Genomic DNA, 15,856 nt, shown 5'->3' with positions numbered 1-15,856 from the left:
TAATTTTTCTCTCAGTGAGCTGTTTGGTCCCAGTCCCAGTGGCGTCTGTTTCCTTTTCACTTTCACGCAGCCTTGCAGTCACCGTCTGGGCACAGCAGCCGGCAGGTGTGATTCCCGGCTTGGGGAGAAAAGAACAGTTTGGCAGTAGACGCATGAGCAGCGCTGGGGCTAGGTGCCCAAGGCTGAGCCCATCTGCCCACGTGGGTGGTACTGGGGCAGCTATCAAGTCAGGAGGCCAGTACTTAGTCAGGAAGACCTGGGGAAGCTGAGGGCGTAATGGGACCAGTTACTCCACAGGTCGTACACTTTTCTCCACATCAGCGTCACTCTGCTGCTATGCCAGCTGGGGAGGTTCAGACCTGATCCCTTGTGGGCATCAAAGATTTCATGGCCTTTGTAACAGCACAAGTTTGACCCTGGTGTCTTGTCCAATTCTATGGCAGTAACTATGTTCTTCCAATCTACATTTCCCTGAGCTTCTGCTTGGCAGTGCTTTCCCTGACTCCAGGGCCTCTTTGCAGTGCATTGTTAGATGGACTTTCTGCCCAGAGGTGGCTGCACCCCCTCGTCACCCTGCACTGGAGGACAGCTGCACTGGCAGATGGCAAAGCCCTGGGGGTTGGGCCCAAGCCAGGGGATTGAAGGCTGCTAAGAGTGGCCATTACTAAAAACCTGTTTGCAATTACCCAGAGTTTTCAGAAATCTTCACCTTTTTGGTTGAAATTTCCAGGCTCAGTCTGTGTCTGAGGTCGAAAATGTTTGGAAAGTGTCTGCAAAAGTAGTTCACTCATTGCAGAGAATGAGGGAAAATGCACTCCCTTGCTGTGAAACTTTTTACATTGATTTTAACCAGCATTACTGTAGAAATGGGTGGGAGTGCACCAAGTGGGGGCCCTGGCTGAGCAGCAGAGGGGAGGAGAGAGGTAGGGGGGCGAGAGACCCATCTGAGCAGAATGGAATGAGGAGGAGGGGTGAGGGGCTAGGGTCCTGGCTGAGCAAAAGTGCTCCCATTCAAGTTGGATTTTTGTTATGGATTCACAGATTCCAAGGCCATAAGTACCCATCCTGATCTAGTCTGACCTCCTGGGTTTACAGGGCAGAGAACCCACCCAGGGATTCCTGCGTCTAGCCCAATAACCTCTAGTTGAGCCAGAGCAGATCTTTAGAAAGAGACCCCCAGTCCTGACTGAAGGGCTCCCAGTTATAGGCAATCCCCCATGTCCTTGGATAAATTGTTCCAATGGCTACTTCCCCTCACTGTTAAAAATCGGTGCCGTGTTTCTATTCTGAATTTGCCTAGCATTAGCTCCCAGCCATCGGAGCCCATTCTGCCTTGTCCGCCAGATTAACGAGCTCCTATGCCAGCTCTCTTCTCCCTGTGTGAATGGGCCTCTTGACTGATCTCCCAGCATTTGGCAATCATGCAGCGCAGTCCCCATCATGTAGATTTCTCATTGATAGGGTTCTGTGCCCTCTACAGGTGGCTGCTTTGTGGGAGATCTAAGGCAAGGGCACACTCACCTCCTTGATTCCTTGGATGATGGGCAAGGCGCCATTTCCAACATGTCGGGAAACACCTTGGTCTGGTTAATGCTGCATTTTCCTCTTCCTGCCCCCAAATGCCCCCTTGGCCTAGGGGCATGAGCCAGAGGCTGAGAGCACTTGTAGAGGGAGGATCTCAAAGCACTTTACAACCACTATTGCATGGTGCCGTATCATGTCCCTGCAGGGACTTCCCCTCAGTCTGCTGAGACACAGAGCAGCGATGAGACTGGTAGCATAGACGAGGGTAAACAGTTTATCCACTTCTCTTTCTTGGAAAGTGGAGTTTAGTTTAGGTTCATTTACTCACTTTTTTTTTTTAAACCACTACAACACTGGATGAGACCCGTCTAAGGTCACAGAGTAAGTGCTGAGCGCAGGCTTAGCCCCCACAACCCCTGATCCCCAGTGCTGCGCTTTGACCACAAGACCATCCATCTCTGAACATGCTCTTTAACAGTCGGACACATGCTGTTTCTCCCATGTTTCTGCCTGTCTGGTGTACACTGAGCAGCACACGCCCAGGGTGGGTGCTACATGTGTATCCAGAGTGGCAATAAGAATTGCTCGATGATCTACTGTGTAAATAAAATGAGAGACTGAGCTAAGAGCTGTGACTAGAGACTGAAGGGTAACACAGGCACACGGGGCTCTGGTTGCAGCCCGACCTCTGGCAGAGCCTGGCCTGAATGCTGAACCCACCAACCTCAGTGGCTGGAATATCCATTGAGCTCCTGCAGGCATAAGGGGGTCAGGCTTCCCCTTGGGGTCAGGGGCAAGAGGCTGATTGGCAGTACACAGTGCATGGCTGGGCCCATGCTGGAAAGGATTATGAGCCATCCAGGGGATGGTGGGAGGAGCAGAGGCTGAGGTCATGTGCACACAGCATTGCTACGGCCATGCTGAGTGCAGCGTTTTCCCCTGGAGATCCCAGGGGCCAGGGCAGTAGAGGAGGGGGCTCAGGACCTGCCCCCCACTCAGGGGCACAGATACCTCAGTACAGCAGTGAGGACATGGTGGCTGGGCAGGCTCCCAGACTGCACTCCAGCAGGACTGGCTCTTTGCCACTTTTCCTTTTCAGGCAGCAAGATAAATGGTGACCCTGCAGGGAGGTGATGTTCAGGGTGGGGATTTAAACTTGCCTGTCAGAGTCTGGCACTGTGGGGCACAAGCCTGCTGCACAAGAAGAGGTATCAGGGTGCTTGCTAATGGGGCCATGAGTACAGCTGGCCCAGCAGCTGCTCCCAAGGACACAGAGGCAACAAGGGCTGAGGCAAGACCAAATAACCCTAGACCATCTCTGACGGGTGTTTGTCCAAGCTGGTCTTAAAATCCTCCAATGACGGGATTCCACACCCTCCCTTGGGAACCTGCTCAAGAGCTGAACTATCCCTTTAGTTAGACAAGATTTCCTAATATCGAACCTAAATCTCCCTCACTGCAGATGAAGCCCATTACTTCTTGTCCTGCCGTCAGGGGACAGACAACAATCAATCATCATCCTCTTTATAGCAGCCCTTAACACGTTTGAAGACTGTTGTCAGCCTCCCAACATCAGTCTTCTTAGATTCATAGATATTAAGGTCAGAAGGGACCATTATGATCATCTAGTCTGACCTCCTGCACAATGCAGGCCACAGATTCTCACCGGCCCACTCCTGCGATAAACCTCTCACCAATGTCTTAGCTATTGAAGTCCTCAAATCGTGGTTTAAAGACTTCAGAGAATCCTCCAGCAAGTGACCCGTGCCCCATGCTACAGAGGAAGGTGAAAAACCCCAGGACCTCTTCCAATCTGCCCTGGAGGAAAATTCCTTCCCAACCCCAAATATGGCAATCAGCTGAACCCTGAGCATATGGGCAAGATTCAACAGCCAGATACCCAGGAAAGAATTCTCTGTAGTAACTCAGATCCCACCCCATCTAACATCCCATCACAGGCCATTGGGCCTATTTACCATGAATATTTAAAGATCAATTAATTGCCAAAATCATATTATCCCATCATACCATCTCCTCCATAAACTTATCAAGTTTAATCTTAAAGCCAGATAGATCTTTTGCCCCCACTGCTTCCCTTGGAAGGCTATTCCAAAACTTCACTCCTCTGATGGTTAGAAACCTTCGTCTAGTTTCAAGTCTAAACTTCCCGATGGCCAGTTTATATTCATTTGTTCTTGTGTCCACATTGGTATTGAGCTTAAAGAATTCCTCTCCCTCTCCGGTATTTATCCCTCTGATATATTTATAGAGAGCAATCATATCTCCCCTCAACCTTCTTTTGGTTAGGCTAAACAAGCCAAGCTCCTTGAGTCTCCTTTCATAAGGCAGGTTTTCCATTCCTTGGATCATCCCAGTAGCCCTTCTCTGTACCAGTTCCAGTTTGAATTCATCCTTCCTAAACATGGGAGACCAGAACTGCACCCCGTATTCCAGGTGAGGTCTCACCAGTGCCTTGTATAACGGTACTAAAACCTCCTTATCTCTACTGGAAATACCTTGCCTAATGCATCCCGAGACCGCATTAGCTTTTTTCACGGCGATATCACATTGGCGGCTCATAGTCATCCTGTGATCAACCAATACTCCAAGGTCCTTCTCCTCCTTCTTCTTTCACTACTAAACATGCCCCATTTTTTAACCTTTCCACCTGCGTCAGGTTTTGTAAACATTTGAATGTTTTTGTCGCTCTCCTCTGGAATCTCTCCAATTAGGCCACCTCTTTCCTGACCGAGCCAGCCCTAAAAGCAGAGGATAGCCACACCTGGATGAGCGGCGGGCGGGGGGACTAGCTGGCCGGGTGTGATCCTGTCTAAGACCCTTGGTATGTACTCAGGACAGCTTGCCCCTCCCGCTGCTAGCTCTGCCACGGCTACTCTGCGGGGAATGGCACTTCCAGCTCCAGAGTAGACATACCTTAAGCCATCCCCGAAGCTGGCTGCTGCTCAGTTTGTAAGGAGTGCATGACCTTTGCCAGTCTGAGCTGGAGGGTGCTGGGAGAGGGCAGGGGCTGGGGAGAGGAAATTCTAGGCTCTCTCTCCTGGGGGGAGATTATTCTAGGATAGCCTCCTGGGGGGATGGGGGGAGAATCTAGGATAGTGTCTCCCAGGGGAGGGGAGTTCTCAGGCTATGGATGGTTTCCAAAACTTGAAGGAAATTTTAAATTTTTCCCCAAAAATTTTTCCATCCAAAACCTGAACATTGCCATGGCAGATTCCATCTGAAAAGAACATGTTGCTCCCTTGGATAGGTTCAGTGGCTGTTTTCCCCCAGCCCCAGTGGCAGGCCCCCGCAGCGTGTCCCATGGAACCACATGGGACCAGACTCTCCCCCAGCAATCAGAGCTGGGGGACCTGGTGGGATGGTCAGTGCCTAAGGCCAGCAGCAAGGAGCCCGGCAGCTCCAGGATGGACGGCAGCGGCTCCAGGAAGGCCGTGCACTGGGCTCTCACTGGTGAGGCAAAGGCACAGACACTTACCCCTGAGCTTCCTCCTTCTTGCGACAGACACAGCAGCAGCAGAGCAGCGAGAGGAGCAGGATGAGCAGCAAAGCCAGCAGGGCCCCTGCTGCAATCACCCCCATCCGTTGATTGGCCTCTGAAAAGACACCCAAGGCACTCCATTAACACACTGCCCTGGGGACGGGTAGAGAGCCAGTCGCTCATCCCAGGCCTGTCCCAGATCCTATGGGCTGGCTAGTTGGAGTGGGGAAAGAGGGAGGGAAGGCACCTCCCGTTTCCTGCCCCTCCCCACCAAACGCCTCAACACAGGCGGCTCAGACACCCTCACTGAGTCCAATCACCTGAGTCCCCGCCAAGCAGAGTCCTGAGCTCTCTGCCTGGCCATGTCAGGTTGCTGTTTAGATCATTAGGGGCAGGGAGTGTGTCAGTCCCATGTGTCTCGATGAGGCTGAACACCTCGGTGCTCACTGAAAAGTCCATGATAAAATCTCTCCCCTTTGGGGGTGACAGTTTCTGAGCTGCCCCTCTGCCCCACGGTAGGCCCCAGGGCTGCCCCTCTGCCCCACGGTGAGCCCTGGGGCTGGTGTCACTGGCGGAGCAGAGTCAGCGTCAATAGCATCTGAGAGATGATACGTAGGTGGGGATGGCCATGAAGGGCCCTGAAAGTGAAGCCCGGCAGTTGGTGTTTGATACAGTGGAACCAACGGAGGGATGCAAAAAGAGGAGTGACATGGCCAAAGCAATGAGCCAGCATCAGTTTGACTGGATGTGAGTGGGGCAAATTGGCAAAAACGCACAATTAATAAATTTTAAACCCAAGGGCACCATTGTGATCATCTAGTCTGACCTCTGCTATAACACAGGCCAGAGAATTTCTGCACCCAGAGATCTGCCAGAGCAGATCTCTTAGAAAGAGGCACCCAATCTTGATTTTGACTGGGATTTTCAAAGGATCCTCAGAAAGTTAGATGCCCAATACCCATTGTAATTCAGGCCTTTATGTCCCTTTGAGAATCCCAGTGTTAAAGATTCCAAGTGACAGAGAATCCACCGCACCCCTAGGTGAGTTGTTCAGTGGTTAATTATCCTCACTGTTAAAAATGTGTCCCTTATTTCTAGTCTGAAATTCTCTAGCTGCAGCTCCCACCAATTAGATCTTGTTCTGCCTTTGTCACACAGATTGCTCATAGATTCCAAGGCCAGAAGGATCCCTTACAATCATCTCATCTGACCTCCTGTATCACACAGGCCAGAGACCTGCCCCACAATAATTCGTAGAACAGAGCTTTTAGAAGAAACATCCAATCTTGATTGAAAAATGGTCAACAATGGAGAATCCACCACAACCCTTGGTAAATGGTTCCAGTGGTTAATGACTCTCACTGTTAATAATGTTAACTCTCACTGTTAATGAACAACCTATTTCCAGTCTGAATTTGTCTAGCTTCAACTTCCAGCCACTGGATCGTGTTGGGCCTTTCTCTGCTAGACTGAAGAGCCCATTATTAAATATTTGTTCCCCATGTAGATAACTACAGACTGTGATCAAATCACCCCTGAGCCTTCTCTTTGTTAAGCTAAATAGATAAACTCAAGTTGATCAAAAAGTTCAATCACTTTAAGACAGGTTTTCTAATCCTTTAATCATTCTCGGGCCTCTTCTCAAAATCCTCTCCAATTATCAACAGCCTGTTTGGATTGTGGGAACCCAACCTGGCCATGCTATTCCAGCAGGGGTCCCACCAGTACCAAACCAAGAGGTAAAATAACTTCTCTACTCCTAATGGAGACCCCCCTGTTTATACATCCTAGGATCGCGTTAGCTCTTTTGACCACAGCGTCCATTGGGAGCTCATGTTCAGCTGATTAACCACCCAATCCATCCCCCAAATGTTTTTCAGAGTAACTGCTTCCCAGGCTAGAATCCCTCATCCTGTATGTGTGGCCTATGTTCTTTGTTCCTACATGTATACATTTACATTTATCCATATTAAAATGCATATTGTTTGCTTGCACCCAGTTTACCAATTGATCCATAGTGCTCTGAATCAGTGACCTATCCTTTTTGTTATTTACCTCTCCCCCAGTTTGTCTCATCTGCAAACTTTATCCAAGAGGATTTTAAGTTTTCTTCCAGAGCACTGATAAAGATGCTAAATAGCTTAGGGGCAAGAACTGATCCTTGTGGCACTCCACTGGAAACACATCCATTCAATGACAATTCCCCATTTGCAGTAACCTTTTGAGACATACCAGCTAGCCAGTTTTTAATCCATTTAATGTGTGCCATATTAATTTTATATCGCTCTAGTTTTTTAATTGAAATGTCATGTAGCACCGAGTCAAACACCTTACAGAAGCCTAAATATATTACGTCAACACTATTTCAACCAAAGCTGTAATCTCATCCAAAGAAAATCTCAAGTTAGCTTGTGGCACGACCAGCTTGTGGGTGGTCTGAGCTAGTGGAAGCCACACGAATCAGGGCCAGGCTAAGTGTACACCAGGAGATCGGAGTCCAAGACAGGCCAGAGGGTAGATAGAGAATCAGGTGTCGTGAGACAGGCAGGGTCATGTTACCAAGAGACCAGAGTCAGGCAGTAGGAGCAGGTAGCTCGGGGTGTGGGGGCATCCTAAATAGGAGAAACCTCATTGTACAGACAACTTCCTGTTCCTCTGCTTGATTTAAATAGAGCAGGGGACTAATTGAGACTGCAGGAGTTCCACCAGTCAGATCCCAGAACTGGAGTTCTCCATCAGTGCTGGGCTTGTAGTTCTGGGGATCATTAAGAGGACACAAAGTGACAGATCAGAACTTATTGGCTCTTAAGAGCCCAGTGTACCAGTGTTCAAGACCCATTGTCCCTGACAGCATCTATTTTCCATAAACCCATGCTGATTGGCATTAATTACATTACTCCCCTTTAGTTATTAATCGAGTTCTGTGGCAGCTGCTCCATTATCTTGCCCAGGATTGATGTCAGGCTAACAAGCCTATAATTATATGGGTCATTTATCTTTTTTGAAATTAGCACACCATTCACTTTCTTCCAGTCTTCTGAAACATCTCCACTATTTCAAGACTTTTGAAAATCAACATTAATGGTACAGCACACTCCTCAGCCAGCTCTTATAAAACTCTGGGATGAAAGTTCTCTGGAGCTGCAGATTTAGAGCCATCTACTATCGGAAATCTTTTCCCCCTGTGGGCACTTGTAGACTGTGATAACTCTTAACCTGCTCTTTATTAATGTATATACAGTGATCTCCTTGCATCTCTCACTATAAGGCAGGTTTTCCAGATCTTGAATCATTCTTGTGGCTCATCTCTGAATCCTCTGCATTTTGTCAACATATTTTTGAATTTTGACACCAGAACTGGATGTGGTGTTCAGTCATGGTCTCATCTAAACTACATGTCACCTCCCTGCTCCTACCCAGTCTTCCCTGAGAGTTCATAGGGCTGCCCCTAAGATTTGGGGGTTGTCAGCAGGAAGAAAATAGTCAACGTGTGGTTTTGAATGATATTGTGCAGACAAGGTTAAAGGGAGAAGGGGAGGCAACAACAAAGAGCTCTGGGGGACCCTCTGTAAAAGAAGATGATCAGGTAAGAAGAGGATCCTCCATCTGAAACACTGACAGAGTGATGAGAAAGGGAGGAGGGGACCTGGGAGAGGAAAGAGGCTCAGAACCCGAAGTGCGCTCCATTCCAAGAAGAACAGCAGGGTTGAAGGCATGGAAGGTGGCAGGTTGAGGGGGATGGAGTACTGGCTCTGGGCTTGGCCAGGGAGAGGACATTCTGGTGAGAGCTGTTTCAGTGGTGTACAGAGGGAGGATGCTGGATTGGAAAGGGTCTAAGATGGCATTGGAGGAGAAGAACTCCAATCAGCAGTTGCAGACGGCAGGTCCAATGAGCTTTGAGATGAAAGGGAGAAAGGAGACAGGTGGCATTGGAGAGAAAGCATCTGGCACATTTCATGGGTCCCACAGGAAGATGAATAATTTTAAACCATCTGTGTAACCAGAGATGCAGGAATGAGCAGTGCTCCCAAGGTGCAATGAGGCTGGCGTTGCTGTCTGTACTGTACGGACTGGAATTTCCTGGCCCTGCAGGATTTCAGTTGGAGCGTTCCATGCATTTCACTTCCTAACACCACAGAATACTCTCCTATCTAGTGGCTGCTACTGGGCTTGGCTGTGATGTGGTGGGCCTGATTCCTGGGGAAGGCCTCACCTCACTTTGTGTGGACCCTGCTGGGGAGGAAGGAGGATGAAGGTGGAGCCAGTTCCACTGCTGGCTCCCAAGGGGCCTTTCCAGCTGCAGGGAAGAGTGGGAGAGCAGCAATTCTCCAGTCATGGCCCTTACATTGGGGCTGGGGCTATGCAGAAAGAGAGGAATCTCCCAGCAACTGGTGCAGGGGAGGCAGAATGTATCACAACCCCTCGAGCTAGCAGATCCCTGACACTCTGTGCGTAATGGTGCACTGCTCCTGCTCTAACACTTCTCTCTGCCGGTGTTCAGAGTGGGTTCTGATCCTGCTCAACCCATGGCCATCTTGATCTCTTGTCTCGGGTTCCCCAGTGTTGCTTGCAAGGCAGCTCAGCCAGTCTTCTTGGTCACTATCCTTTGGAGCATGGCATCTCTCATCATCCTCCGGGGGTCCCTGTGCCTGAGCAAAAGTGAGATCTGGAGCCTTCTGGCCCAGCAGGGCTCAGTCCAACTGTGGCTTCTTTCAGGCTCCAAAGGGACTCCCACATGGGGCTTGAGGGAGACAGAAAAGCAGATCAGAGCAGGGAGCTAGAGCCAGAGGGCCCAGGTGACCAAAATGAGGATTCTCCAGCTTCCCCTCCCTGTGCAAGGAACTGCTCTGTGCAAATTCCAGATGGGATGGTCTGTGCCAACCACTGGACTGAACAGAGTCCCCGGTGGGAGACAGCAAATAGAGCTGCTATCTCCATGGTGCGGGAGAGGGGTATATGAATTGCCAGGCTGAGCTCATGCATTTGGTTTTCATTTTTGGTCACCCTTTCACTAGACAATTAAATAGGGTTTAAAGCTGATTTGTAACAGGCAGGTCAGGTGACACAATTCTGCCAGCCAGCCAGACACAGACATGGCGCGGTCAGCATCATGCCCACTAGCTGTGGATCAAAGCAGGGCTCACTGCATTGGGTCCACACCTGCACTGACCACTCGGCAGCATGTCCCACAGCTCCGCTGTTAAACACGTGTCAGTAAAACACCACTTCCTTGCCTCGCGAGGATGAACCCCCATAGGTCTGAGTTCATGCTACAATACCACCAGAGTCTGGCATGACTGGTCATTTCAATCACAGTAGAGCCAGGGCTCGGACTGAGAGGTATTGAAGAGTTGCGTGTGTGGGAGGGAACAGAACTGGCCTAGGATTGAGGTCGGGATTGAGGGACATCAGCAGAGCTCTGTGCATGTCTGATAGTGCGCCCAGGACCAGAACAACAGAGTGCTGTGGCTTGAGATCTCTGGACAATGGTGGAACAATTGGGGAGAAGTTGCTGCAAAGCCAGGCTTAATCCATACTGTTCATACACAATGCAATTAGACTGTTCCCTACATGAAAACATCCTATTGCTATGGTCACTGCATGCACCCCAGCAGCCTGGGCTGATAACAACATCTTCACTGCTGCTGGTCCTAACAGAGTAGGACCATCAGTGGGAAAGCAAGTCTAACACACTAAATGCATTCAAGAATTTACCCTGCTCCCTTGTCCGCCTGATTGCAGATTCTGGATCAGGCTCAACAGGAGCCTCTCTGGCTCGACCAGAGCTGCAGCATCCATGCACCAGCTTGTCCTGGTTTCCTTCCCACACGGTGACGGTGGGGCAGCTTTGCAAACAATAAATCACGTGGTGGAAGGTGCCCAACCTGACATCTGGAGAGCAGCCCACAATGTCTAGACTCCCTTGACACAGTGGCCATCCTCTGGTTATGGAACCTGGACGATGAGCCCTGACGTCTGCACAGGAGAGAGACTGAAGGCCCCGTACCGGAAGTGTGCCAGAGGTCAGGCTGTGGCTCTAAGATGCGCGTGTAGTGCTCATCTGGTGCTGGGAGAACCTACCTGATCCAAGCCAACCAGTGCAGGGGGAGGGGGCACTCTCCTGGACAGCAGGTGTAGGAAGAGTTGGGGAGCATCTCAATTATGCGTGGGGCAAGTGGGCCTGGCTCCTCTTAGCAACAGGATTGGGTGCAGTGGGTAAGGGGGGCTGGAGTGCCTGGGGAGAGAAGCCCAGGACAGCTGAAAGCCCCACCCCCACAGCTCCTATTTTCTAGATAATATAGCAGAAAGGGGCCCTGCCCCCTCCCCATCCGACTCCACACCCAGACACAACTGCTGCACTCACCCATGTGGCAGGCTCCAGTCAGGGGGTCACATGTGTCATCATGGCAGCTGCAGGACTTCGCGCAGTTGACTCCGTACTGACCAGCTGGGCATGTCAGGTTACAGCTGGAGAGGAGAGAGAGAGTCCCACATCAGCGATTCTGAGCCCCCCACTGGGCTCCCCACAGCCCTCTCTGTGGATTCAGACCCCAGGGCCCCTGGAGCTGCAACACCTGCCCTGGATCTCCGACTGGGGGTGGAGCTGTGCTGGGAGGAAACTGTCACATTCTGGTGGCTCAAGCGACAAGAGACATGTCCCAGGAGCCCCAGCCATTCCCCCACTCCCCATTCCAGGCTTGAGCTGCGGGCTGGAAGGGACAGAGGGAGGAGCTGTATGGTCACCACTGGCCAGACACACAAGCATCTGCCAGCAGCCTGGGGCAGGGGAGCAGAGGGCCACAGCCATGGGGGTTACAGATGGGAAAGCCCTGGTAACTTCTGTGGCACCCACCCTGGGGGCCAGTGAAGGAATGGCCCAGGGTAAATGAGGAATGGGGATACAGGCCTGGACTGAGATCCCAGCTCCTGACACAATCGCCGGCATGGGCCAAGCCCATAGTCCACAACCCAACAGGCCTTAACATCTGGCATTTATCTGCCAAAAGCTGTGCCGTGGCCTCACACTTCCTACAGCAGTCCATGATGACATCAGCACCCAGAGCACCCAAGGCTCCCTGTGCTGTCCCAGGGGCCAGGACACCATCTGCCCTGGGAAGGAGCAGACAGGAGCTGGGGCATTGGCAGGTAGATTCCATTGCCACTCCAGCCTGCAGCAACCATGTGCCTCCCTCTAGCGGGAGATGATGGGGCTCTCCTGGGCTAGGGCTCTCCTAGACCAGTCGCTGGTGCTGGAAGGGCAGAGTGGGCAATGAGCCAGAAATAAGAGAAAAAGCATCACTCTGCAGGGCTTGGGGCTGCATGGTCCCTCAGGGTGTTTCCCAATGCTTGGTCCTGCCTGTTCGCACTGGGATGCCATCACGTCCCGCAGGAGGCCAGGTTATGATGACCGGGGATCCTAGTTTTCCGTGATAAAAAAACCAAAATTCTCAGATAAAAAAATATAAAAATCTGTTTTTCCATGATGAAAATGAAATGCTGAACATTAGTTTTCCTAGCCACAATATATACAGTATCAGCTGAACACAATGTTTTATTGATATAGTTACAATTTTTAAGCAAGTTCGAAGCCTACCAGTGCCACCAATCATTATAATAAAATAAAATTAATAGAATTGCAATTTGTATTTCTTCCGGATTCCAAATACTTCTACGTCTGTATTCTATGTTTTCAGAAATTTGTTTTAAATGCACAAAAAATAAAGTGAAAATTCCTTTTATATTAACATAACTCACTTTCTGAGTTAGTCCTGGAAGATGAAGTGAAATTTGAGATGCATTAAAACACGAACCCCCTATATGCCATTGAGTAACCTCTATACGCCGGAAACAGTTTATTGGAGTCTGTTTAGCGATGTAAATTTAACGGGCATTCAAAAATCAAACACAAGAGGGGGAGGTTGCGCACATTGAATAAGTGACACTGGTACTTTCATTAAAATTTGGTTAATAGTTAATATATGTATTTATTTTTTCACAAAAGGTAGAAACTAAAGGTTCTCTGTAAAAATGCAAATTCTGCAGCAAACAGATTTCTAGGATCCCTGCTGATGACACAAAGTGTGCTCTGGGATTTGGCCTAAACTTTCCCTTTCTCACTCTCCTCTCTTACTATTATCCTCTCAGAGCACCCTGTATGCCCCCACACAGCCAACCTCCACCGCACTGTGCAGCCCCAAATCACACGAGCCCTGTCTGCAACTCCCTGCTTGCTGCTCTCTGTTCCCACCCATGTGTTTCATGGGAGATTGCTCACATTTCTCCAGAACTAATCCCACTTTGTTATTCCTCTCCATTCTCAATGGCCCCACTGGGCTCCTCATCTCTGCTCACTGGGGTCTGAATAGCTCCCAGTTTATTCATCCCCTGCAGATGCATGAATGTGCTGGTTACTGCCACTGCTGATCATGACCGCATGTGCTGAGAGAATGGAGCTCACGCAGATCCCTGCCTCACTCTACGCGTCACCAGCCCCCCAGCAGGGGGTATCACAACGGGGTGGGCTGCACAGCTGAGCGATGTGCAGCTGAAGTAGGAGACCAGTGGGTGTGGAGAAGGGGTACAGGGGACAAGGGCCAAGGGGGGGCACAGGCAGAGGGGCACAGGGGGCTGGGGTGAGGGGGACGCAGGAAGGTATGTGCAGGGGGCTGTGGAGAGGGGTGCTGCTGGTGCATGGGGGACAGACTCTAGATGGGGGGCTGGGTGCATGGGGGTAGTCTCTGGGTGGGGGACATTCTGCCCGGGACAAGGCACCCTGTCTCTGCAGGGCAGACATATGAACCAGTTCAGTGTTGGGTTTCTGGATGCTGGGGGGATAGTCCCTGCGGGGTTGGGTGAAGAGGGGCATTGCCTGACTGGAGGGGCAGTCTACGGAGGGGCTGGGGGGCAGTCCCTAGCTGGGCTCCCAGGCTCCAAGCTGCGCTTTCCAGACGTTCAGCCCAGCTGCGCCGCAGAAATTTGCCAGTGTTGAAACAAAAGGTAGCAGGTCAGTCTGAATCGTAGTGCTGCTGTGGAACACACACGAACCATGATTTTTTGGTAGATATACAGATAGCATATATGTTGTGTGGATGTGGCCCACATAACACACAGAGACCTGCATATGCAGCCCACAATGGTCAATAGATTGACAACCACTGTTTCAGAGGAAGGAAATAGAAGACAACAAACCCAGAATACACTGCGGGGGGGGGAGGGGGGGAAGGCAGAATCCCTTCCTGGACCCTGCTGGTTGCTGGCTGAAACCCTGAAGCATGAGCTTTAGGAACATAATAAGGCATGTACTGGAAGCGAGCCCCAGGGCTGATGAGCCGTGCCCCCCACCATCACAAGCAACCCCATGATACAATCCCACTCATAAATTTGTCCAGCTCTCGCTTAAATCAAGTAAGATGTTTGCCCCACAACTTCTATTGGAGGCTGTTCCAGATCCTCACCTCTCTGATGGTGAGAAACCTTCTTCTAATTTCCAGCTTGAATTTGTCCCTGGCTGGTTTATCGCCGTTTGTTCTTGTGCCAACACTGTCCTTAACTTCAATAGCTCTTCTCTCCTCCTGGTGTTTATCCTCCTGACGTATTTACAGGGAGCAGTCAGGTCCCTTCTCAGCCTTCATTTTGCTAGGCTAAATAAAAACAAAGCTCTTCCAGTCTCCTCTCGTAACCCAGGCCCTCCACTCCCTTCATCATCGTAGTAGCTCTTCTCTGCACCTGTTCCAGTTTGGATTCATTGTTCTTGAACACAGGTGACCAGAGATGTAAAGAGTATTTCAGGTGAGGTCTTACCGGTGCTTTGTACAATGGTATTAATACTTCCCTATCTCTGCTGGAAATGCCTCGCCTGATCCTTCATTGTGAATGTTCAGTTTCTGTATGTCCAAGTTCCTGGAGTGCTCACTAAAGCTCTGGGGGTATTCAGGGAGCTGGGGCCACAACATGTGGGCTGGACCTAGGGCTCCTTGGCTGATAAAATCTGGTGGGGAGACCCAGTGTTGGCTTTATCATCTGTTGAGATGGCCAATGCCTCCCCTTAGTTATGTCTCCAGCCACACAATTAAACATATAAGGAATCACATTGAAGTCAATGGGACAAGTCAACCCATTCTCAGCATACTTCTGCCTTTGTACTTGGTTTGGTGATTGCTCAATTGGGGCCACAGTGAGGCCAAAGTGCCAGCTCCAATTAGCCATTCTGCTAACGGGATCCCATCCCCAACTACTACACACCCTTGAATTACTTGTGAGGAAGATCATAGATCATAAAATCATAGTGACCACGAGAGGTCATCTCGTCCAGTCCCCTGCACTCATGGCAGGACTAAGCTAAACTAGTCAATGGGCGGGGTGTGTGCTAAGCCCTGCCCCCTCACAGAGACTGGCGCCTAAGTATGGGCTGCCATGAGGTGCCTCCCACTATAGCAATCACAGCCTGGCCCCCTCTCCAGGAGGCAGGCGCCAAAGGTGTTTCTGGGGAGAACGAGTTACTTCACATGGAGGGGCCAGAGGAGGAGTGGTGCACAGTGGTTACAGGGGTTACCTGGGACTCCCCCCTCTCTCTGAGGGGAGAAAGGTCTCTCAGCTCTAGCCAGTGGGCCATGGGATAGGCTGATGTGGGCCTGCCCCCATCTTGCCTGTTGAAACTGTTTCACTCTATACTTAACCATTCACCGGACCAGAGAGCAAATGACTCTGTAGTCTGTTGGTTATGGCACCGTGTGGGAGTTGGGAGACCTCGGGTCTAGTCCCCCTGCTCCAAGGACTCTTTAATTATTTATACACAGTGGAACTGTTGCAACAGGCGAGGCTGAGGGACCCCTG

The 15,856-nt window shown here is 50.5% G+C and overlaps 1 protein-coding gene across 1 annotated transcript in view; it reads right to left on the bottom strand.

The window, feature by feature from the left end:
* The window catches only part of SCARF2 (scavenger receptor class F member 2), a 104,707-nt gene that overhangs the window by 47,905 nt on the left and 40,946 nt on the right, over nucleotides 1-15,856 (bottom strand). The window contains exons 7-8 of the mRNA XM_077835281.1: nucleotides 11,388-11,491; nucleotides 5,021-5,138 (exon numbers count right to left, since the gene is read on the bottom strand). Coding sequence (XP_077691407.1) covers nucleotides 5,021-5,138; nucleotides 11,388-11,491 — 222 coding nt within the window. The remainder of the gene's footprint in view (nucleotides 1-5,020; nucleotides 5,139-11,387; nucleotides 11,492-15,856) is intronic.

The sequence above is a fragment of the Eretmochelys imbricata genome, chromosome 15, assembly GCF_965152235.1.
Source record: "Eretmochelys imbricata isolate rEreImb1 chromosome 15, rEreImb1.hap1, whole genome shotgun sequence".
Lineage (NCBI taxonomy): Eukaryota > Metazoa > Chordata > Testudines > Cheloniidae > Eretmochelys > Eretmochelys imbricata.
The sequence above is the reverse complement of the archived record's forward strand: the minus strand, read 5'-3'. Positions and strand labels throughout refer to the sequence as shown.